We start from the raw sequence: 22,138 nt of genomic DNA on the forward strand, positions 1-22,138 counted from the left end.
AGGAAAGGGGATTATAATTTGAGGGGTACGGAAGAAGTTGATCTTCTCGATAAGCGACGCAAGGGCTCTGTTGTTGACCAATGTGTGTAAAATTTTGGCAAGCCTTTCTCCTCGTAGCAAGCGGAGGCCTTCGGTGGTGATGTTTCGGTAAAGGTAGGGAGTCGCGAGAATATATATAAACCTGCTGGACCGGGATAGACAGCTGCAACTGGATGTGTCTTCCAGCGCCAACATTGAGCAGATGTCATGGAGAAACACCGCGGGCAAGATTTACCATGTTGGCTTTGGCTTGTCCATGGCGAGTTGAAGCCGGCGCTGGCGGCTGAGTAGGCGCGGCATATTGTATCGCGAGTGGACGGAACGAAGAGAAACGTGCGTGGGAAGGTGCGGTTGCCGTCTGTCTGACTACTTTCCTCCACGAGGTGCCTCGACCGAAGTAGGAAAAAAGAAGGAACTTGCCTCCCGGTCGAATGGAAGCAGCAACATATGAACGGTGTATTATAATGTGATCAGGGTTCTCAAGTTAGACCGCCTCCACGACGTAATCAGAATTTCATGACATTGGTGTACAGATCAAGACGAATATATGGCAAGCCATTGGCAACTGCATGTATTATTGACTATCAAGGTCATCTCATTATACCGACGCCGCATTCCACCAGACCATACTGACATCAAGTCAAAGACGAAGAGTAGCCACCTGTCTGCCTGTTTGACCTCGTTAGTTGACCAGTTCCAAGAAGACGATGCAACAATTGTGAGGTGTGAAGTTGTCGGTTCAGGATTTTCAGTGTGTGTAACGATAATCATATAAATAGATATCATTTTTATGGAAGATTTAAGATTTTCATCTTTTGGACGGTGATAATGAGGAAGAGATCGAAGCATACCTTTGTGGTTATGGGATCAGACGGGCCTCAGAAGACGAGTCTCGTCAGTCTAAAATAAGACCGACACTCTGGTCATCCAGGCGCATCTGATCACCGAGGGTTGTTGGAAATGATGCCTTGAAGTGTGTTCGGAGGAAGCTGCAGAAATTTTTGCAGCAAATTTATTCGGCAGCCCAAGTGGAGCTTGCTGTTATGTAAGCAAGATCTCGGGCGTGCACGTCCCTTGGTGCACGGCCTCTCTCAGCGCATGGCAATTGTGCATCCTGCAAAGAAGCAGTTTGGTCACTTAGCGGCCGAAGGAGAGAAGAAGCGACATCAGCATCGCCAAACCACGATCTAACGACAAGGACGACTCTGCGCTTGGTAGGAAACACCGCGCCTACTCCCGCTGGGGGTATCGGCTGTCACGCTATGCCGTTCATGGACCAACTTAATCCTGACTAAAGATCTAGGGCAGGTCTGCTCTTCAACCGTCTCTGACTTGTCGGCGCTGGCGCATCCCCTGGATTTCATGGCAAGGATAAGAAATCGCGAAATCCGCGAAGCTCGAGGCATTTTTCGTCATCTGGAAAGATGTCGATGTGTCCGTCACTGCGGCGGCTAACATCGGGACAGAGAACGCTGTCTGGCATGCAGGGAAGTCCTCTGCCGCCCCGATGACATGGAAGACTACAAGAAGTCGTCGCAGGAGTAAAGTGCTGGGCGACACATCTGGAAGGAAATATTGAGCAATACATGCCCGGCAGGATACAGGCGAAGCGTGGAACACCTTCGAGGATCAGAGAACTAAGCCATAGAGCAAGAAAGCCCAGGTCTCAGTGTTCGGTGAGGGTTGTAGGCTTAAAGGCTTTGGAGGGTAAGCGGAGCAAACCGCGCTGCAGGCTGTGGTCAAATGCCGGCTCTTTGCAGGATGACACGGCATTCTGCAGCTTGTCGATTTGGCTTCTCTTGAATGGTAAGCTGACCTTGAAAAGGTCGTCTTAGCGCAGGGTAATAAGAGAGGAATTCCGGGAATCGCAACTCGAAGAACAAGTACGGTTCAAATCACCAAGCAAATATGCATTGGCAGCTGGTACATGCCATGGCATGCAGCAGGGCTCATCCCAACATGCAACGACCGTGATGGAAGTTTTGCGCCTTCTTCCATTTGCATCTCCGACTGCATCTTCGCCATCGTCCACGAGTCCAGGCTCAGCACCCGCAGCTGCAGGAGGAGGTGGAGCGATGTTCTTCGCGCTTCCCGAAGAGTTCCAATGGGAAATCTGGACATGCAGAGAGGCGGTGCAATTGGGTGCATCTGTACTTGCCCCTCTGTGCCATGACGACACTAAGCTGCGTACGGAGCGGGGCGCGTTCTCGCAGCAATGCGATGCATCTCTTGGAGTCTATCGCAGCGGGAGTCGTCTGAACTGCCATGAACTTTTAGCTTGGCTCTATTTCTAGAAACCAGAGATCGTTACCGAGTTAACGGATGAGGCCGGCCATGCAAAGTCGAGGCTTTTGCCGGCTCGTTTTTCCATGTGTACATACCTACTTCTAGTAAGTTGAGAGACGTCTAAGCCTGGCGCGGGGTGGTTCCCAGACACTCTGGCCAGCTGTCATCGACGACAGGGATGGGGGCGGATGACAAGGCCTGTCGGGGTGTCACGGCCTGTCATTGCCCTGAGCAGCCCACCCTCTCGTCTTCGGATGGCGTGCCGCACGAAGTCTGCCTGGTCACAAGGCTGCCTTGGCCATGATGGTCGATGCTAGGAAGCTTTCTCCCATTTTCTGTCGGGGGAGAGTATTCTGACGGATTTTCAGAAGAGGTGTTGTTCGGATGTCTCGCTCGTGGCCAACTTTGGCGATAGCAGTTGGCTGACAATAAGTTAGTGCCGAATGCTGGTTTTTCTCTCGAAGTGGCCTCGCTCGGTGTGGTCGGCGCAAATGACGTAATGCTTCCTGGTTGCTTCGCGAAGCTGTCAGTCAAATCGAGGCCGACGCAAGGGAGGGAGGGAGGGAGGGAGGAGTGAGAATGGATGATGACAGTGAGGCCTACCTTAGGCAGGCTGGTAAGCCATGGTGATATATTGGCTCAGATAAAGAGACGCAATGGTGCAGAAATACGACTTTATTAGCCTTGGTAGGAGCAAGAAAGGCATGGAATTGGGCTAAGAAAAGAGGTCCAGCGTTTGAGTTGGGTGAAGGATGGATGGAAATAGCAGGCAGAGACATGGGTAGAAGCAACAATGAACATGGAACACCCTTCCAGACCTTGGCCGGATCGCGAGGGCACCGCCGCAGGGCACCCGGTCCCGTCCATCTCTGAGGTGGTTTGACGCCCTGGTCCGGGGCCTTCCAAGGGCCCTACCTTACGCAGTAGAGGAGGGGCCGCTTGCCTCCAGAATCCCAGAATCTCAGCCCAACACTGCGACTGAACTCGCTCTCGCCCGTGTGGCCCGCCTGGTCTGCCCCTCCTCCTCTTCGCTTCCTTTCCGTCCCTTCTCTTCCCCTCCCCCCTCCCTCTTCTATTCTCTCTCGAACTGCCCTCCTTCGTTTCTTTCCCATTCTCCCGGGTACTTCCCTCCTTTCTACACACCCAAATGGTGTAGCTTGTTCGTTCAAACAGACTACATTCACCCAACCAGAGACAACGGTGGCCCACCAGCCTCCTAATAAATTGATCGGCAACGTACCTCACCTCACCTTACACCAACTACCAGGGGCTCAGTTGCGGATACATATGTGCTCGTCCTAGCCCATTACCCCTCCGTCATCATCGCACATTCTTTGTTCAACCCCGCCTGCAGTCGCCCATAGCGAGTCTTTTCGCCGTTGACTTTCGTCTGCCGTCTTCCGAAACCAGCGTCGGCGTCGTTAGTCTTCGCTTCCATCGCATTTAGCGATGGCTGGAGTTTACAGAGAGTCGACCCGCGTGTACCGGGACCGAGCCGACTCCCTCTCGTCCGATGAAGGCGGATACAAGCCCCCTACCGTTCGCCGTTACAAAGTCGCGCCCAGCCGTGTCGTTGAGCGCGAGCGCGTCGAGGTAGAGGAGGATGACCGTCGATCACGATACTCGGCCTATCCGCTGCGTACCTCTGGAGAGTTTCCCTACGCAGAGCGCCCGCGCTCCGCTTTCGATTCCCGGAGCCAGGTTTTGGAGACTCGAGTAGTTGAGCGCGAGCGCGAGCGAGAATACGACCCGTACAGAAGCGAAACCCGCAGCGCAATTTACGAAAAGGATTATGAACGAGGACCTGGCCGCTTCGACGAAACCCGCAGCGTCATCGAGGTCGAGCGGGACCGTGACTGGGATCGCCGCTCGAGAGGTCCTTGGGACCACCACCACCACCATCATCATCACGATGACACCGAGGTCGTCGTGGACAAGCGCATAGAGCGCCGTGAGGATGGCGACGTCAAGGTCGAAAAGCGAGTTGAGGAATATCGAGACGACTGCGGAGAACAAGTCGAGAAGTACCGCAAGGAAACCGAGTATTACTCACCCGTCAGCCCCCCGCCCATCCCCCAACCCGTCGTCATCCGGCAAAAGGCACCCGAACCCCAGCAAATCATTGTCCAGGAGGCCCCTCCGCCCGCTCCCATTGTTCTCCCTCGTCAAGAGCCCAACATCGTCGTCCTCAGAGAGCGGGAGCAACCCCGCGAGATGGTTCGCCGAGAGCCTCGGGAGGATGAGTACTATTATCGCCGTGAGACTAAAGCTGTCGGCCGCCACCGGGACGAGCGTGAGTACTACTACGACCGCCACGGACGTGGCCGCGACTACGCCAGTGACGACGAGGACTATCACTACAAGAGGACCATCATCCGACGTGAGAGAAGCAACAGTTCTGATCACCACCACAAGCGCCATCTCGCCGAGGGTGCTCTTGCAGGAGCAGGAATTGCTGCTCTTGCTGCCAGCCGGAGAGACAGAGACGGTGAGCTCCCCGCCAACCGCGGAAGTAAGGTGCTGGCCGGCGCCGCGCTCGGAGGTCTAGGTACCGAGATCATCCGGCGTGCCCGCAGTGCATATGAAGAGAACTACGGGGATGACTACTATGACCGTCGCCACGGATCTCGCTCGAGATCTCGCAGCCGCAGCAACCGGATCAAAACTGGCCTTGGCATTGCCGCTGCCGCTCTTGCAGTAGCGGGGGCTGCCAAGTACATGCAGAGCAATAAGATCGAGAAAGAAGAGATGAACCGTGGACGAAGCAGAGGCAGAGGTCATTCCGTCTCAAGCTATTCCGTCTCCCGCTCTCGCAGCCGTAGCCGCAAGAGTCGCAGTCGATCCGTAGCCAAGGCTGCCGCCGCCACCGCCGCCGCTGCTGGTTTGGTACAACACTTCCGTAACAAGTCCAAGTCCAAGTCCCGCAGCCGCTCCCGTTCCAAGTCGCGCATTAGGACCGGAGCGGAGATCGCAGCGGCCGGACTAGCCGGAGGTGTTGCCAGCAAGATATACAAGAACCGCAAGGATAAGAAGGAGCGCGAGATTGAGCGCGAACTGAGCGATGAGGAGTACGAGGAGGACCTCAGGCGAGAGCGGCGCTCACGTCGTCGGTCGCGCAGCAGGTCCCAGGCCCGCTCTCTATACTCGGAGCCACGCAACGCTGATACTGAGCTAGGCTTAGTTGAGTACGGAACTGCTCCGCTGCCGTCCGAGCCGCCATACCCACCGGATGATGGGTACGAATCTGCAGCGAACGAGAGGCGACGTCGGCGACACCGGGAAGAATACGACGACCCCGAGCCGTCGAAGAAGAGGAGCAAGAGTCGATTGAGAGACATGGCGGCAGCGGCAGTGGGGTCAGGCGCCGCTGCCATCGGAATCAAGCAGTACCAGAAGAAGAAGGAGAAAGAGGAGGACGAGCGGAGATCAAGGGAGAGAAGCGCAAGATCTCGCTCCCGCGACAGATCCATTTCACGTGATAGAGCTCACTCACGAGACCGGGGTTCCAGAGACCGGGGCTACAGCGGGAGTCGGCCAAGAAACAGGGAGCGTGAACGCGACCGCAGACGTAAGGATTGCTGATATGTACGAGATTTGGATATGCCGTGACTGACAACTTTGCAGGCTATGAAGAGGATGCAAGGGCTGATGGCTACTACGACGATTACAGCCGTCCGCCATCGCCCCCACACGCATCGGGCGGTTCGTACTACCCACCTCCGGCAGCCGGCCCCGCGGGCTTCACTCAGCATCCCAACATCTCGACAACGAATCTTCGGGACCAGTACCCGCCGTATCCCCAAGACTACCCGCCGGGACCACCGCCGATGGGACCATCTCCACCCATGGCCACAGGCGGCGCCGGTGGATACCCTCCACCTCCGCCCGCGGGAGGGCCTCCTCCGGGCGGTCCGCCGCCGACAACGAGGTTCGGCCCTGACCATGTGAGTGAAGACAAATCTCGTAGCGCCTCACCGCAAGATGCCCAGCCAGTCTCTCTGGGTCCTGAGGGTGGGTCGATCTGATCGTTATCTCATTTGTATCTTTGCTGTTGTGTGGCTTCGACTAACACATTACAGATGGTGTAAAATGGCGACAGCGTGTCAAGCAGTTCTTGCCGCCTGAGTCACTCTCACGGTCTCGATCGCAATCTCAACCACGCTCACGATCTTTATCACCTTCTTCATCGTCCGTCTCGAGTGCCGATTCTGTCAAACGTCCGGCAACGTCTCACTCCACTACGAAATCCGTTACTTTCATTCCATTGTCTCCCAAGTCGTCGCAGACTTTGCATCGACATCACCGAGAGCAAGAGCAGCATGCAAGCGATGAAGAAAAGGAGGAGGAAAAACCGCCTACCCTGAGTGAAGAGCAATTAGCCACCATTCGACCTGTTCTCAACCGCCGGCGCTCGTCATCAGACCCCATTGCGAACCACCCTCTTGTCCGTCGCAGGCGTGGGATGGAGTTTCCCGTCGATTCTGAAAGCGAAGTGGAGGTTCTTCCTGACCGATTCGACTCTCATGGTCGACCTCTGAACGGCAGCAATGGTGCGATGAAATGGCGACAAGGCAACTTTGAATCCCGACCTCGAGACGGCAACGGTTGGCATACAAGCGGAGCGTGGGCCGTTGGCGGCACAGACGATGTTGCAGTTCAAAAAATTGCAAGTGATATTGAAGGCATGATTAGCGGCCGTGGTAGTTGGAAAAGCCTTTTGAAGGATGTGGTTGGCGTAGTGCAAGAGGCGCAGCACGGGGGTCAGCGTAGGATAGACGATGTTGACGATGATGAGGAACGTTACGGCCGACGACGAAGGAGGAGAAGGAGCGGATGACGACGATTTATGACCATTTCAGCTTTTTCTCATTTTTCCTATACCTCATGTAAGGACATCTTATGTTGCAACCTAGACACGATATCTCATGATCCACGAATCCGCTTCAAAACATTACGAATGAGCTGGTTAGACACGGATATAAAATTACTGGGTATTTTCTGCACATCACACTACAAACGCTATATGAAATCTCACTCTTCAGTGCTCTTTAATTACGGCCGTCTATTTGTCTATCACACACATCATCTGCATCTCATCATAACTCGTCGTGCACCACAGGCTTCTCTGGCCTGCCACTGTCCTTGTGCAGGTCGACCGCCACCTTGCCGCGCCACTTCTGGAACACACTCCAAAACTCCTTCTCCATCCCGCTCTCCAGCTGGTCGGGGAGCACCACCACGTAATCCACAAACAAGTTGCCGTACTCCGTCTTGTGGTACACGCTGTCACCATCTTCGTGGTACTTGGGCATGCCCTCCCCCTTGACGGTCTCCACATGGCTGGGCTGCACGACCTGTCCCCTCTCCCTCCCAAGCCTCACCACATGCCCGTCCAAGTGCGTCAGGTTGCGCGTCCAATCTCCCATCCAAGCCTCGCGCAGCGACAGAACCTCGGTCCAGTACAGGTCATCCCCCTTGCGCCGGAAGAAGGTGCCGTCGACCCTGCTCGGGTTGTCCGTCTCCAGCTCGGGCTCCTTCTCGGCGAGCGTGACGACCAGGTTGCCGGCGACGTAGTCCGGGCTCGCGTCCGCCTCGTTCTCGTACACGATCTGGCTGTCGCGCCCGGCGCCGCGCGCGACGTTGAGCTGCACCGTCGTCGGCTTCCTCACGACCCTCGCGCCGCCGCACGTGTGGCACTTGTGCTTGATCTCCTGGCCGCGGCCGCCGCAGGCGTCGCACTGCATCTGGACCTGCTGGAACATTCCCGGGGCGAGCTGGTGCTTGACGATGCGGACGCCGCGGCCGCCGCAGACGCCGCAGGTGTCGACGGTGCCGTCGGCGCTGCCGGTGCCGTCGCAGTCCTCGCAGATGTGCTGCTTGTCCCACTGGAACTCGGTGTTGATGCCGTTGTAGAAGTCGCGGAGGGAGATGCCGACGCGGACGTTGACGTCCTGGCCGCGGCGCTGGCCGTGGCCGCCGAAGTGGCCGCCGCCGCCGAAGAAGCGCGAGAAGACGTCGAAGGGGTCGTGGCGGTGGCCGCCCCCGCCGCCCTGCTGCTCGAGGCCCTCGTGGCCGTACTTGTCGTAGATCTTGCGCGTCTCGGGGTCGATCAGGGCCTCGTAGGCCTCGGAGACCTCGACGAATTTGTCCTTTGCTCCGTCATCGCCGCTGAAGAGAGTGCGTTAGCCGGGGCGTTGCTGCGGGTTAGAGTGAGGGGCGAAAACGTACGGGTTCTTGTCGGGGTGGTACTTCTTGCTGAGTTTGCGGTAGGCCGATTTAATCTCGCGATCGGAGGCGGACTTGCTGATACCCAGGACGTTGTAGTAGTCCTCGGCACAGAGGACCACCTGCACCAGGCACAGGCACAGGAGCAGCAGCAAAAGCGCTGCCCCTCGGAAGAACATCGTGGGCCCGGGTGTATGTAATTCGATGTAAGTGCGGTTGGTAAAGTAGATAAATCTTTTTTCTTAGAACGCACCGTCGTATGAGCAGATTCGCAGAAAATTCCCAAGTCCTTAAGGAGTGACTCAAAGGAAAGGACTCGTCGTGCGAGGAGGGATTGGTGAAGGATGAGAGGTTTGTAGAGATACTGAAAGAGGGCGCGCAAAGAGCAGCTGTTCAAAATGTAAGTTCCAACGTGTTAAGAAGGGGAGCTGGGAGGTCCGATAAGAATTAGTATCGGAGATGTGTGATTGGCCAAAATGTGTTTGCGACTCGCCCCACTGTCAAAATTGTGGGGCTCTGAGTTCAGACGGCATGGTGCCTGCAGCCATATGCAGAAAGCCACCAGTTCAGGCACGTCAAACTTGAGGCCAAATGCCGGTCTCTTGAGTCTGTTCCCATATCTATCATCGCTGCCAGCCTCTGTGCTCTACTTAGGTGCCCTCGAACCCACGCCTAGTACTATTGTTTGAAGCATACGGATCGTGCTGTTACAAGCCGACCAAATCGACATTCGCCATGGCGTCGAAGAAGTACGCCTTCCTCCCGATGGAGGACGACGAGGTCGGCCCTACGAAGGTGGTCAAGGACAAGAAGAAGCACAAGTCGCGCCACCGCGATCGATCGCGCGAACGGGAACGAGATCGCGACCGTGACCGCGGCGAGAGGACATCCAGACGCCGCTCGCGCTCGCGATCACCGGCCCGTCCGTCAAAACAGTACCGCAAACGAGACACCGACGACAACGACGACCGCTGGGCGGACGAGGAGCCCCGCACGGATGACGAAGTCGAAGCCGACGACGAGCCCGAATTCAAGGAGTCGGCGTCGAAGCGCGTCAAGCTCAGCCACGACGACCGAGATCGCGAACGAGACGGGGATCTGTCGGACGGCGCGCGTGAAGAGCTGGAACGTCAACGCGATATAGAGGAGCGTGAGGCTTTTGCCAAGCGCTTGAAGGACAAGGATGATAAGAGGTCTAAGGGCGGCGACAGCAGGAAGTTGCCGGACTCGGGGGACCGAAAGGCGACGATGGAGGATCTCAGGTTGAAGAGTCGACAGATGTATCTCGGGAAGAGAGAGGCCGAGAAGCTTGCCTTGCTGCGAAAGCAGGTGGCAGAAGAGAATGAGGAGCTTAGGAGCGGCGCGAGGTTATCCGAACGAGAGATTGCCGAGTTTGCCAAGAACCGCGAGATCCTGAGGTTAGCGGAGGAGCGACTCAAGATCGACGACCACAAGGACGGGTACTACATCCCCGAGGACTACATCACGGAGAAGGGCAAGATTGACAGAAAACGAAAGGAGGATGCCATGTACAAGCGATACGTGGAGAAAGACGAGTACGGCCAGGAGAAGTTCGTCACGGAGCATGAAGAGTGGGAAAGGGAGCAGGCGACCAAGGCGAAAGCGCAGATTCAGCGAGCTGAGAGGGAAAACGACGACTATTCCTACGTGATGGACGAGGAGCAGTATATCAAGTGGAACCTGGGGTCGAGTTTGCCAGGGGAGGGCAAGCTTACCAAGGAGCAGCAATTTTTGGCGGCGCAAATCGAGGCGGCGGAGAAGAAGCAGCTTTCGATCCAGGAGACGAGGAAGAGCCTGCCTATCTATGCGTACCGCGACGACTTCCTCGAGGCGATGGAGAAATACCAGATTTTGGTCATCGTTGGTGAAACGGGTTCCGGAAAGACGACGCAGCTGCCGCAGTACTTGCACGAGGCGGGATACACCAAGAACGGCATGAAAGTCGGTTGTACGCAGCCCCGTCGAGTCGCCGCCATGTCTGTTGCCGCGCGTGTGGCGGATGAGGTAGGCGTCAAGGTCGGTCAGGAGGTCGGATACTCGATTCGTTTCGAGGACAACACCAGCGACAAGACCATTCTGAAGTACATGACCGACGGCATGTTGCTGCGAGAATTCATGACGGAACCGGATCTTGCCGGATACTCAGCTATCATGATCGACGAGGCCCACGAGAGAACGGTGCATACGGATATCTTATTGGCGCTGGTCAAGGATTTGGCTAGGGAACGGCCTGATCTGAAACTCCTTATTTCGTCCGCCACCATGAACGCCGAGAAGTTCGCCGCCTACTTCGACGACGCCCCTATCTACAACATCCCGGGTCGAAGATACCCTGTGGATATTTACTACACGCCTGCACCGGAAGCCAACTACCTTGCGGCAGCGATCACCACAGTTTTCCAGATTCACACAACGCAAGGAAAAGGAGATATTCTCGTCTTCCTCACAGGTCAGGACGAGATCGATGCCGCAGAGCAACAAATAGCCGACACGGCCAAAAAGCTCGGAAATCGCGTAAAAGAGCTCGTCATCTGCCCGATTTATGCCAACTTGCCCTCTGAGCTACAGGCCAAGATCTTCGAACCAACCCCAGAAGGCGCACGCAAGGTCGTTCTGGCCACCAATATCGCAGAGACGTCTCTTACAATCGACGGCATCGTATATGTCATCGATCCAGGCTTCGTCAAGGAAAACGTTTACAATCCGGCAACAGGCATGGAGAACCTTGTCGTAACTCCCTGCTCCCGCGCCTCGGCAAACCAGCGAAGTGGTCGTGCAGGTCGTGTCGGTCCCGGAAAATGCTTCCGTCTATATACCAAGTTCGCCTACATGAACGAGATGGATGAGTCGCCGATGCCCGAAATCCAACGCACAAATCTCAACGGCGTTGTTCTGCAGTTGAAGTCTCTTGGCATCAACGAGCTGCTCGACTTCGAGTTCATGGACCCGCCACCAACCGAGGCCCTCATCGGCGCCCTCAACAACCTCTTCGCCCTCCAAGCCCTCAACCACAAGGGCGAACTGACAAAGATGGGCCGTCAAATGGCCGAGTTCCCCACGGATCCCATGCTCGCCAAGGCCGTTCTCGCCGCCGACAAGGAGGGCTGCGTGGAGGAGGTCCTCTCCGTCGTCTCCATGCTCAGCGAAGCTTCAGCGCTCTTCTTCCGGCCCAAGGACAAGAAGATCCACGCCGACAGCGCCCGAGCCCGCTTCACGATCAAGGAGGGCGGCGACCACCTCACGCTGCTGAACATCTGGAACCAGTGGGTCGACAGCGACTACTCGCCCATCTGGTCCCGCGAGAACTTCCTCCAGCAGCGCTCCCTGACCCGCGCGCGCGACGTGCGCGACCAGCTCGCCAAGCTCTGCGAGCGCGTCGAGGTATCCCCGTCGACGTGCGGCTCGTCGAACCTCCCGCCCATCAAGCGCGCGCTGACAGCGGGCTTCTTCCCCAACGCGGCGCGTCTGCAGCGGAGCGGCGACTCGTACCGCACCGTCAAGAAGAACGCCACGGTGTACGTGCATCCCAGCTCCGTGCTCATGGGCATCGACCCGCCCGTCAGGATGTTGGTGTACTTTGAGCTGGTGCAGACGACCAAGGAGTACATGCGTAGCTGTATGCCCATCGAGCCGAAGTGGCTGGCGGAGCTGGCGCCGCATTTCTATAAGAAGGGGGATGTTGAGGCGTTGGAGGAGAAGAAGATGCCTAAGAGTCGCAATTATGATAGGTAATGAAGAGTGGCTACGGCTTGTGGTAAATGAGAAGGATAATTTGAATGAATATCTTGGTTCCAAAAACTCCATGTTCCCGCACGATTCCCATGTTGATTCGAGGCGTTGTTCTCACCGTCAAGCTTCCTCCTGGCTGACAAAATAGTTGACTGGTAGCAGTGCCCCGAAATGCACCTCTTGCCAAAGTCCTTCAGACCAACCAAACGTCAGCTTGTGGTTTCCGTTTCTGGCTGCATCTGCGACTGCCTTGCATAACACCCCTGACCACCTTTCCAGGCTTTGGAATCGCCAGCTTTACCAGCTTCTCCGCTCGGTGCCATCAGGCTCTCAGCCTTCCGTCAGCAATGCCCGACTTCTCTTCCAAACCCACGATCAAGCTGAATATCGAAGGCCGTCCGGAAGCTCCCCAACACCGAGGATGGCAGGCAAACGCTTCAAGGCCCTCCTTCGGGGGACTTTCAAGAGAGATCACGACAAACCTTCGGCGAACTCTTCGCCTGCGTCTTCAAGGTCCAGCACGCCGGTTCAGGCTGCCGCTGATCATGGATCTGCGCAGTCTGTCACGACTGGGCAGGACACTCAGTCGACCACGGTTCAGCAATGCAGTCAACTTGTGTCGATTGACCAAGACACCCAGCCTGGCACAGCTGGTCAAGATGCTCCGTCTCTCAGCCACGCCCCGATGCCTGAGCCAAACGATGCTATGCCGTCGGTCATTGCATCAGATCATGCCCAAGACCTCGTCACCACGACACCTGTCGATGTCACTCCAGAGGACGAAGCCGCAGCGGCCGCTCAATCTCTGGACGACCCGAACAGCCTATGGAAAGCAGCTTACCGACTGCTCCAAGAACGAGAACCGGACCTTGCTGCGGCCTACGCCGATCATCTCCTTCCTGGTTCAACCGCCGACACGCTGACGAGTTCCGATTCCGTCGCTTCAGTTGTCGAGGGGCTACAGGCTGAAAGAGAAGCAAAACAATGGAAGTTCGAAGTGCGGGGAAGAAGCGTCAAAGTTCGAGGGCAGATCGAGAAGCTGGCTAAGTTTCTCGTATGGACGGACGGCGTTGTGAAGACTGCCGTCAGCGCCCAGCCATGCGCAGCTTTGGCTTGGTCCGCGATTTCAATCTTCATACCCGTAAGTTTCAAGTATCAAGCCATGGTTGTTCCAAGAATTCTAACAATTTTAGCTTTTGACCGTTGGGACTGATCTCAATGAGGCTATGCTCGAGGGCCTCGAGTCGGTTACACGAGTCCAGGTGTTCTGGAAGATGTACGAAACTTCAGCATCTACCGAAACAAATTCAAAAGACTTCGTTGATCTTGTCACCAACCTGTATTCCATGATCATCGAGTACCAAGCCCGCGTCGTTTGTCATCTATCACTTCGACAGCGGTCTCGTGCCTGGGTCAATGTCATTGATGGAACCGCATGGGAAGGTAAAGCGGAAAACGTCAACAGAGTTGATCAACAATGCCGTATCTACTTGGATCAGACACAGAAGCAAAACGCCGAAGAAAAATGGGAAACTCAAATCTCCGAAATACTCAAATCACGGGAAATACTTGAGCACATTCATGCAGCTCTTGTCACAACTCGTCAGCAATACGAAGATGAAACAGAACAGAGTATTCTGGAACGACTGTTCGCTGATCATGAAGGATACAAGAACGACTTCAACCCTACGAGAACAAAAGGCACTTGCGAATGGTTCTTCCAAGACCCTCGATTTCTTCGTTGGCGCGATAGCAATCAGTCCAGCCTGCTCTGGGTCTCAGCCGGGCCTGGGTGCGGAAAGTCTGTGCTGTCACGAGCTCTCATCGATGAGCACTGGCTTCCCACCACCGCTTCGACGTCCACCGTCTGCTATTTCTTCTTCAAGGACGGTTACGAGAGACGGACAACTTGCGCCGCCGCACTCTCTGCCATTCTGCATCAAATATTCGTACAAGATGAGTCTGGAGAGCTTATCAAGAAAGCCAAAGCGGCCTACAAGAACGCAGGCCAACACTTCGGGACTGCTCATCAGCCGCTTTGGGATATTCTGCTTGACTGTGTGGGGTCTGAGAATATCGGCGACGTCGTATGCTTGATCGATGCCTTGGATGAGTGTGAGACGCACGAGAGAACAAAGTTTGTTGATCTTCTCAAGCGGTTTTACGGAGACGGGCCACGTTCCTCCATTCTCAACTTGCGTTTCATCGTCACTAGTCGACCTTATGACACTATTGAGTATCTATTCGAGACGCTATCATCAGCTGTTGACAGCCGTTCCGCTTATGTACGATTCGATGGGAGCGACAAGAGTGACGACATCAACCGGGAAATCGACCTAGTCATCGACGAGAAAGTCCGCAACCTACCTCACCGTTTCAAGCCAAAAGACCGCCTAGAGACATCAAATCGACTCAAAAAAATGCAGAACCGTTCCTATCTATGGCTACATCTTGTATTCCGCATAATAGCGGATAGCCCAAGCGACTACAGTCGACCTTTGGACGTTAAAGCCCTATTCGACGAATTACCGACCGAAGTTTCGGACATGTACGAGCACGTCTTGAACAAGAATTCATCGGATCGGCGCAAGACTGATGCGCTCTTCCATGTACTACTCGCCGCGAATCGGCCACTCACACTCCTAGAAGCCAATGAGGCACTCGCGGCGGCTCTCCACACAACGCCGTACAAATCACTCCGCGAATTCAGAGACAGTACATGGCAGAAGGGGTTCGAAAGTGTTGTGGCAAATTTGACCGGGTTTCTTGTTGTCACTTCGTCCAACAAAAAGTTATCCGACGATTCGTCCAGATCTTCGTCCGACGATTCATCTGCATCTTTATCCGACAGTTCATCTGCATCTTCCTCCGACAATTCATCCGCATCTTCCTTCGGAAATTCATCTCGGCGTTCCTTCCAACGTTATCACAAACGTATGTTGCCTAAGAACAGGCAGAATCAGAAGACTCTAGTGTTCACGCATCAAACAGTTCGAGAATTCTTGACTCACAACAAGCCAGAAGGGAATTGGCGTGGTAGATTCCAGTCGCCCGTATCACAAAAAACGATGACCTTTGCATGTCTTCGGGCGCTTTCAGTACCAGGCAGCACAACTCAATCTTATAGATATCCATTCATCCGCAATTATGCCAGGAAACAGTGGCATATGCATTACAATTCACTCGGCGTCGACGAGAAGGAGGCGCTGTACGACGACACTCTGGACTTGCTTCAGGCCGACCTAATCAGACAAGAGTCCTGGCTCGTTGGAGGGCAAAAGAGTAGACTGTCTGGATCAACAAGAATATTCCAAGTGATTGGGATGTGTTGTTTCCTCGACCTTGAGTTTGTGGCTGAGAAGTTTCTATCTCAGGAAAATGTGATCGATATCAATTTCCGGAGTCAAGAAAAAGACGCAAGCGATCCTGGCCGTTCGCTCCAAAACAACAAACTCGGGAGCATTTGGTTCGAGAACGATTATTCCGACAGCGACCTCGAAAGCGATGTATCTCAAAGCGATGGACATGCAATCGGTCATTCCTTTGACTTTGGGTATTCACTTCTCCATCTTGCCACGAGCTGTGGAAGTGCGAAGGTTGTTGAAGTGCTACTCGAGCATGACGCCAATCCCAGCATCCTCAGCGGCCCAACTGGCGAATCAGCTCTTGATGAGGCTGTACGCGGTGGACATCGTGCAATTGCCAAGTTGCTACTGAGCCACAAGAAAGGGATTCCGGTTCGCCGTGAAACTTACGAGTCCCTAATGAGCAGCGGGTCCAGGAAAGCCACGTTTCTGAAACTTCTGATGAAGAACGACCCGGACATGGAAATCACAACAAAGATGCTTGCAAAAGCCGTTAGCCCCAAACGAGAAGGCTTGAACCAATCATTTGATATGCTTTCCTTCCTCGTTGAGAAAGGCAAATCGCTTCCCGTATCTTGGAATACCCTCGAGACGGTAATGTCTGACCCTCAGTTGTACAACACCAACCTCGTCGTGTTACTTTTGGATCAGCTCGAAGTCAATGATATACTTCCCTCTGAGGACCTCTTCGTGTCAGCGGACACCAATCCCGTATGCGGACACGACATTTTGAAGGCGCTGCTCGACAGATTCAGGGATTTCGAGCCATCTGAGAGGGTCTTTGTGCATGCAGCCGGAAATAGCGGTGAACATGGAGACGAGATTCTCAAGCTGCTCTTCGAGCACTGTCCAGAAATCAGGATCACCGAAGCTGTGGCGAGGTCGGCAGTCTACAGTGCAAAATTGGTAAGCGACGTGTTTATCACCGCGGCTGAGAGACGGGATATTCGCACAACTCGAAGGATTTTGGAACTGCTTTTTGAGAAAAGTCCAGCTGCTACAGTCGCAGAATCTGTGATGTGGTACGCCCTCGACAACTGCTCACCGACAATAGACTTTTTTATTGAGAAGCAGGCGGATTTCGAGATCTTGAAGAGGTTCATAGGCAACATTCTCAACACAAGACCGTATTCGGGCCCCAACGAACAATCTGATGCGCTTGAATTGAACTGTAGCGAACAGCTCTTGGCGCTTTTACTTGAGGAACACCGAGATAGCCTTCTAGTCAGAGAGCTGATCGCAGCGCAGCTCGCCAAAATGGCTGTTGGGAACCGCAACCAGGATGTGGACAATTTCGATATACTCTTCGCGCACTTGTATGGGGTACGCGGCGGTCCCAAGATCTCCGTAGAGGCTCTGAGGGAGTGGTTCGGCCTCTTCACCGCGGCAGAATACGTCCCGCTGACGTATCGGGTTCTCAACTGTATGCAGTATTACGCCAACTCGGAACGGGACGTCGAGCACGCGCTCAGCGTCTTCTTCGAGGCACCCACAGTGAGGGTCCTCGCGACGGTTCCCGACGGAGAGGCGCGCCGAGAGATGACGAAGGAGGATGCTCGAGAGCTGATCCGAGAACTACAAGATCGAGACCCTCGCCGAGACCGCCTCGGAAGGAAGACAGACTACTTCACAGAGTCAAGAGGGTTAAGAAAGTTGGAGATGTTTGATCCGCGATTGGGCTCGGCCGAGGCCCTCGAGCTTCCCAATCTTTCTCATATCGGTGAACGCCAGGAGCAGATGTCAGCTGTCCTAAAATCCTTTCACAATTTCCTGGCTACTCAGAGCGCTTTACATACGTCCAGTCAAGGACATTTCTAGATTTACTATGTAGTGATCCAATATACAAAACCCTGATAGATATACATTCGAATTGCGGCACATCTGCACTAGATCTGGACCTTACCATGTCATACCTAAGCTGCACTGAACCTCCCGGCCTGTGTGTGAATCGTTGTGGCTGGTTAGTGAAGGGCAGCAAAACACTCAAGCCGGTGACTGTTGGCAAGCCGGTGGAGTGGAGTGGAGTGGGGTTTTTCCAACCAGAAGCCGCGATGAAGTTGCTTGTCAGGTATGCGTGATGCGCGCCGAGGCGAACGTCTCCGTATCCGTGTCATGAGTTGAAGTTTGTTTTGGTTCATACCCTGGGCGTCTTCATTGGAGCGTTCAACATGGATAACATAGCACCGTGAGACTCTCACGTGGCGAAGCATACGTAGATTCCGGGTTATCAGGATGTCTGCTTTGAAGCTGAGCGCGTAGTGATCGCTGAGTCCCGAGGAGACAGTTCAATTGACGAGATCGTCCTCGGAACCATGCAAATAGTGTGTGTAAAGTTGTGTTGATGGCTCTGGATCTTGTCACACGAGAGCTGTCAATAATAGCGCGTCCTTTCGAGATCAGTCACTTTGGTTTACATCAGCGACAGCAAAAACGTTCAATTCTTTCCTAACCCAACTCCCAAAAACGTAGGATGAACGACGGAAACATGACGCAATCTGACGACATTCCCTCCTTGGGTAACTTATGAGACAGCCTCCCGGGTAATCTGGCTGCTCGCCTTAAAACAGTCTGTTTGAAAAAAAAAAAAAAAGACTCTCTGGAAGTTTAAAAAGAATCGCAATAGAACTTCCACTTTGGTATCAATGGTTTCTCCGTTTGCCTCCGACTCCGTACCGATAAATTTGTACTGTTTTTGCTGCGCTTCATCATCCGTTTTGGTCTAAATCATCTTGACGGTCCCTCAATCGGACTCGTAGGCAAGCTCCGGACCCCACTCAGATCCGAGCTTCCTGTCCGCCTCAGCGCCTGCGACATGGTCTCAATGTTGACGTCGCTGGTCGTGTGATGGGACGAAATTGGGCTGCCGATGGGCTTCCGGACCGGGGACATTTCCAGTCCCTTGATAGAGCCGGGGTTGCTCGTCGGCGGGGAGGTGGCCGGCTGCGATGAGACCGGCGACCGGATGGGGGACGGCGATCGGGCGTTGACTGACGAGAGGGATGTCATGCCGGCGACATGAACCGACTCCCGAGACCCGGCGGCTCCGGCGTGGCCGCCCTGCTCGGCCTGCACGACATCGGCGAAGGAAATGAAGCTCAGCCTGCGTACGTCGGCATTGTCGAGCGAGTTGTAATTCGACGCGTCGTCGCGATCGGCGAATGCGCGCAGCTCCTCAGTCCATGAGGCAGCCATCGAATCGGGCGGGTGCGGGGTGCCGTTGGCGCCAGTGACGGCAGCGGCGGCGGGCTGGTGCTGGGCGTGGGTGACGATCTCGACGCTGTCCGGGTCAAGGTGGTCGTCCGTGATGGCCTCCGAGGATGCGTCCAGGACCGGTGGGATGTGGTTCTCCGTCTGGATGTGCGAGGGGATGGCGGGCGATTGCGGCTTGATTGACATGTTGTCGACGTCTCGCTCAAAAATCTGGGAGCCGGCTGGTGAGGGCACACGGGGTGAGGCCGAAACGCCACGGCCTGGCGACGACGGGTGCGCTGTGGTAGACCTCGCGGACGCTCTGGAGGGGTCCCTTGACAAGGAGGGATTGCTGGTGACAGTTGAAGCTTGAGGCTTGGCGGACGATGACGATTTGCTGGAAGCATTCGAGTCCTCCTTCTTCTTGCCGATTCCAAAAAGTCCTTTCACCTTGCTCTTCACGTCCTTCTTGGTGGTGTTGTCCGTCTCAGTGTCATTGTGGCTCGAAGCGCGTGGTGTCGCATCGCCAGCTATCACGTTCGTGGCGGCTGCAGAGATGGGATTCTGGGGAGACACCGCACTGGCGCCTGTGATGGGCGTTTGCTCTAAGCTCAGACTCATCGTGATGTATGTGTGGTTTTTCTGCGGTGGTGTGTAGTGTTGACGGTCGTTGAATGTCGTATGGCTGGATTTGCTGATTTGGCGTTCAGTCTCTGGCGCTGGTGGAAAGATCCAGAGTTTATGGGGAATGTTCCAAGCCGGGACCCTGACGTTTTGACGTTATTATGTAGGCCGGGGAGAAGAGGGGGAGCAGGAACGAATTCTGGGAAAACAGGTGGTGGGGGGACAATAGATTGGCTTGGTGACCCTGTGACCCTGACGTCGATTCCCGCGATTCGCCCTTTTCGGGTCAAGCAAGGGAAGGGGAAAGTGGAAGGGGTTTTTGGGGGTGTGCGGCGCAAATGCGGTGATTGTCGCAGGAGCATCAGCGGCGGCAGCAAGCAACACAACGCAACAACAGCAAGGCCGGCGAACGAACCCCGGCAGCAGAACCGATGCAGGTCGAGTGCTTAACAGTCAAACGGCAGCTGGGGGGGATGAGGGGCGCGAATGATATTATCGAGATGTACATACCAGAGTACCAGAAAGGCGACGAAGGACGAAGGCAGAAAGGGCCGAGAAGTGAGTGGCCTGCAATGCTCGCAATGGGCGCAGCTCCCCTGCGTGCAGGATAGGAATTGGATGGGGGCTAGCCGATCGAGGAGAATGGGATGATTTACACGGGCGTTCGTTGGTTGCCGACAAGACAGAACGAAGGAATCAAGTCAGGTGTCACAGCTGTAGTGCCGTTTCTGGTGTTTTCCCGCAAGTGTTCTTGTCTGTCTCTGATAGTCGTCGTGTCTCCTCTGAGTTCTTGGTCGCAAAAAGAAGGGTCCACGCCCAGTCGACGGTTTTCAGTGAGGCGAGGAATGAGGGGCCGAACGAAGCTAAGGCTAAGGTATGGATGCCGACGGGAAGAGTGAAAATTCGCGCTCCTCCTTGATGTTTCTTGCAGGTCCCTGACTGACGAAGCTGGGGACGGAGTGACGCAACGGCGGAAACGACTCGCAATCAGATTGGCGGTTGATGCTGCGTGCCCCTGCTTGCAGCGTGCCGTGTGGTTCGGCGAGTCTGGCTGACGGGGTATGCTGATGGACGGGCCAGGCCTAGGCTATTCTCTCATGTGTGGTGCTGTGCCTTGCTGGGTCGACGTGGTGGTCGGCGGTCGGTGTTCTTGGTGGTTGGTTGGTGGAGTGAGTGCCTCTTTTTTGGTTACCCCGGCTATTAGCTGGATGAAAATAGTAGGCGACGAGGTCACAGGCGCTGTCGATCGGCTGTTTGTGCTGAGCAAGGCAGACAGGCACGAGACGGATGCTGTGTGATGTGTTATAGATGGAACAAAATGATAACAAGAGAGAGAAGGTTTAGGAGCAGAGGGAATCAGGTGGACGAGGAAGGAAGGGGGAGGAGATGGACGAGCTATTATTCCTGTCAGGAGCTCCCGTCTGGTCGGGCTTTCCGTCCGTCAGCAGTTTTATCTTTTTTGTAGCCGCGTACCTTCATTTTCTTAGGAAGTACTTGACCTAACGTCGGATTGTTTCTCTGGATGTTCCTACTAAGGTACGGATACCTACCGTCTCACCTCGTTACTGCCCGCCGCTAACAACATCATCTCTTAGCTCGGTCAAGTCACCCGTCACCTCACCTCACCCGTCAAGTCAACGCGCGCCCTGGGCTTCTCTGGCTCTGGCAGGTGCAGCTTGTGAAAGGGGGCCCATCACGCACCCCCGTAATGTGGTTTAGAGTTTGGGCATTGACGTGATGCGCGAAGGGAGTGACTTGGCTGCCATCACAAACCGTCATATCACTTCAAGTATCGACCATCTCATGTCGCCAAGTACAGAGTACACCCTCACGTATCCGTATACTTCCCTCGGTCTTGTCAACCGACACCACAGATACCCGTCCAAAGGTATCCCGAGCCCAAATCTCGTGAGCGCGCGATCCGTCATCCCGTAGCTCAGGCACCCCGTCACGTCGCCCAAGGTTAGCGTTTTGGGTACACCCGAATGCCAGATAATTATTTCCCTCGTTTTAGTCTCCGATGTCTCCGTGTTGGCCCGGAACCTGTCTGCGAAGGCCTTGCTTCTCGCTCTCGGCTTACATCCAAGATATCGATATCTCTTCTTGGCCACGGATACTTTGCGCAAATTCATGAGCCCAAAGCTGGCCATGTCGAACCTGCGCCCCTTTCAAGCCCTCTCATCACCACTTACATACACAGCATGACGGATGGATACGCGGGGAAGCGAACTCAACGCCTTGCACCGCTGGCGTGTGTCGAGTCCAGGCGATGAAGTGGGCTGACCGTCCGTGAGTTTTCGGCCGGCGCAATTTGTTTGGAACGCGACTTGGCCGTTTCTTCTTCATCATCTCGACGCGTCCTCGATCTGTCTGTCTCATTCGTTCCTTTTCGCCATTTCCCATGAAACCTCATTTCCTTTTTCTCTTTCCCGCCGGCATAATCACCTCTCGACCTCATCCGCTGTCTTGCCTCTTTCGGCCGACCGTCGCCAAGTCATCCCTCGCCAGCTGAACGATGTTGGACCCGGAGGACCCCTCTTTTCGATTATGCGAAGGGAACACAGAGATTCAATGTCTCAGACCCGCGCGTTCGTCGGGGTTCTATTGTTATCCTCTGGCCGCTCTATATGGAGCCTGTCTCATGCCGAGCAAACACGCCC

At 55.0% G+C, this 22,138-nt stretch overlaps 5 protein-coding genes across 5 annotated transcripts; 3 read left to right on the forward strand and 2 right to left on the reverse strand.

Moving 5' to 3' along the window:
- Positions 1–3,774: 3,774 nt before the first annotated feature.
- Positions 3,775–6,350, forward strand: CkaCkLH20_01944 (uncharacterized protein; the record flags this gene model as incomplete). The annotated part of the gene is made up of 2 exons (XM_038884663.1): positions 3,775–5,893; positions 5,950–6,350. 2 exons carry the CDS (start codon positions 3,775–3,777, stop codon positions 6,348–6,350), a joined length of 2,520 nt encoding a protein of 839 aa, XP_038750363.1.
- Positions 6,351–7,421: 1,071 nt separating this feature from the next.
- On the reverse strand, positions 7,422–8,729 carry CkaCkLH20_01945 (DnaJ domain-containing protein; the record flags this gene model as incomplete). Its single annotated transcript, XM_038884664.1, has 2 exons — positions 7,422–8,493; positions 8,554–8,729. The coding sequence occupies 2 exons, from the start codon at positions 8,727–8,729 to the stop codon at positions 7,422–7,424; spliced, it is 1,248 nt and encodes a 415-aa protein (XP_038750364.1).
- Positions 8,730–9,285: 556 nt separating this feature from the next.
- On the forward strand, positions 9,286–12,303 carry CkaCkLH20_01946 (helicase associated domain-containing protein; the record flags this gene model as incomplete). The annotated part of the gene is made up of 1 exon (XM_038884665.1): positions 9,286–12,303. One exon carries the CDS (start codon positions 9,286–9,288, stop codon positions 12,301–12,303), a length of 3,018 nt encoding a protein of 1,005 aa, XP_038750365.1.
- A 418-nt stretch (positions 12,304–12,721) lies between these two features.
- On the forward strand, positions 12,722–17,483 carry CkaCkLH20_01947 (uncharacterized protein; the record flags this gene model as incomplete). Its single annotated transcript, XM_038884666.1, has 3 exons — positions 12,722–13,441; positions 13,494–14,654; positions 15,897–17,483. The coding sequence occupies 3 exons, from the start codon at positions 12,722–12,724 to the stop codon at positions 17,481–17,483; spliced, it is 3,468 nt and encodes a 1,155-aa protein (XP_038750366.1).
- A 906-nt stretch (positions 17,484–18,389) lies between these two features.
- Positions 18,390–19,475, reverse strand: CkaCkLH20_01948 (uncharacterized protein; the record flags this gene model as incomplete). The annotated part of the gene is made up of 1 exon (XM_038884667.1): positions 18,390–19,475. The coding sequence occupies one exon, from the start codon at positions 19,473–19,475 to the stop codon at positions 18,390–18,392; it is 1,086 nt and encodes a 361-aa protein (XP_038750367.1).
- Positions 19,476–22,138: the final 2,663 nt, after the last annotated feature.

This window comes from Colletotrichum karsti, assembly GCF_011947395.1.
Source record: "Colletotrichum karsti strain CkLH20 chromosome Unknown Scaffold4, whole genome shotgun sequence".
Lineage (NCBI taxonomy): Eukaryota > Fungi > Ascomycota > Sordariomycetes > Glomerellales > Glomerellaceae > Colletotrichum > Colletotrichum karsti.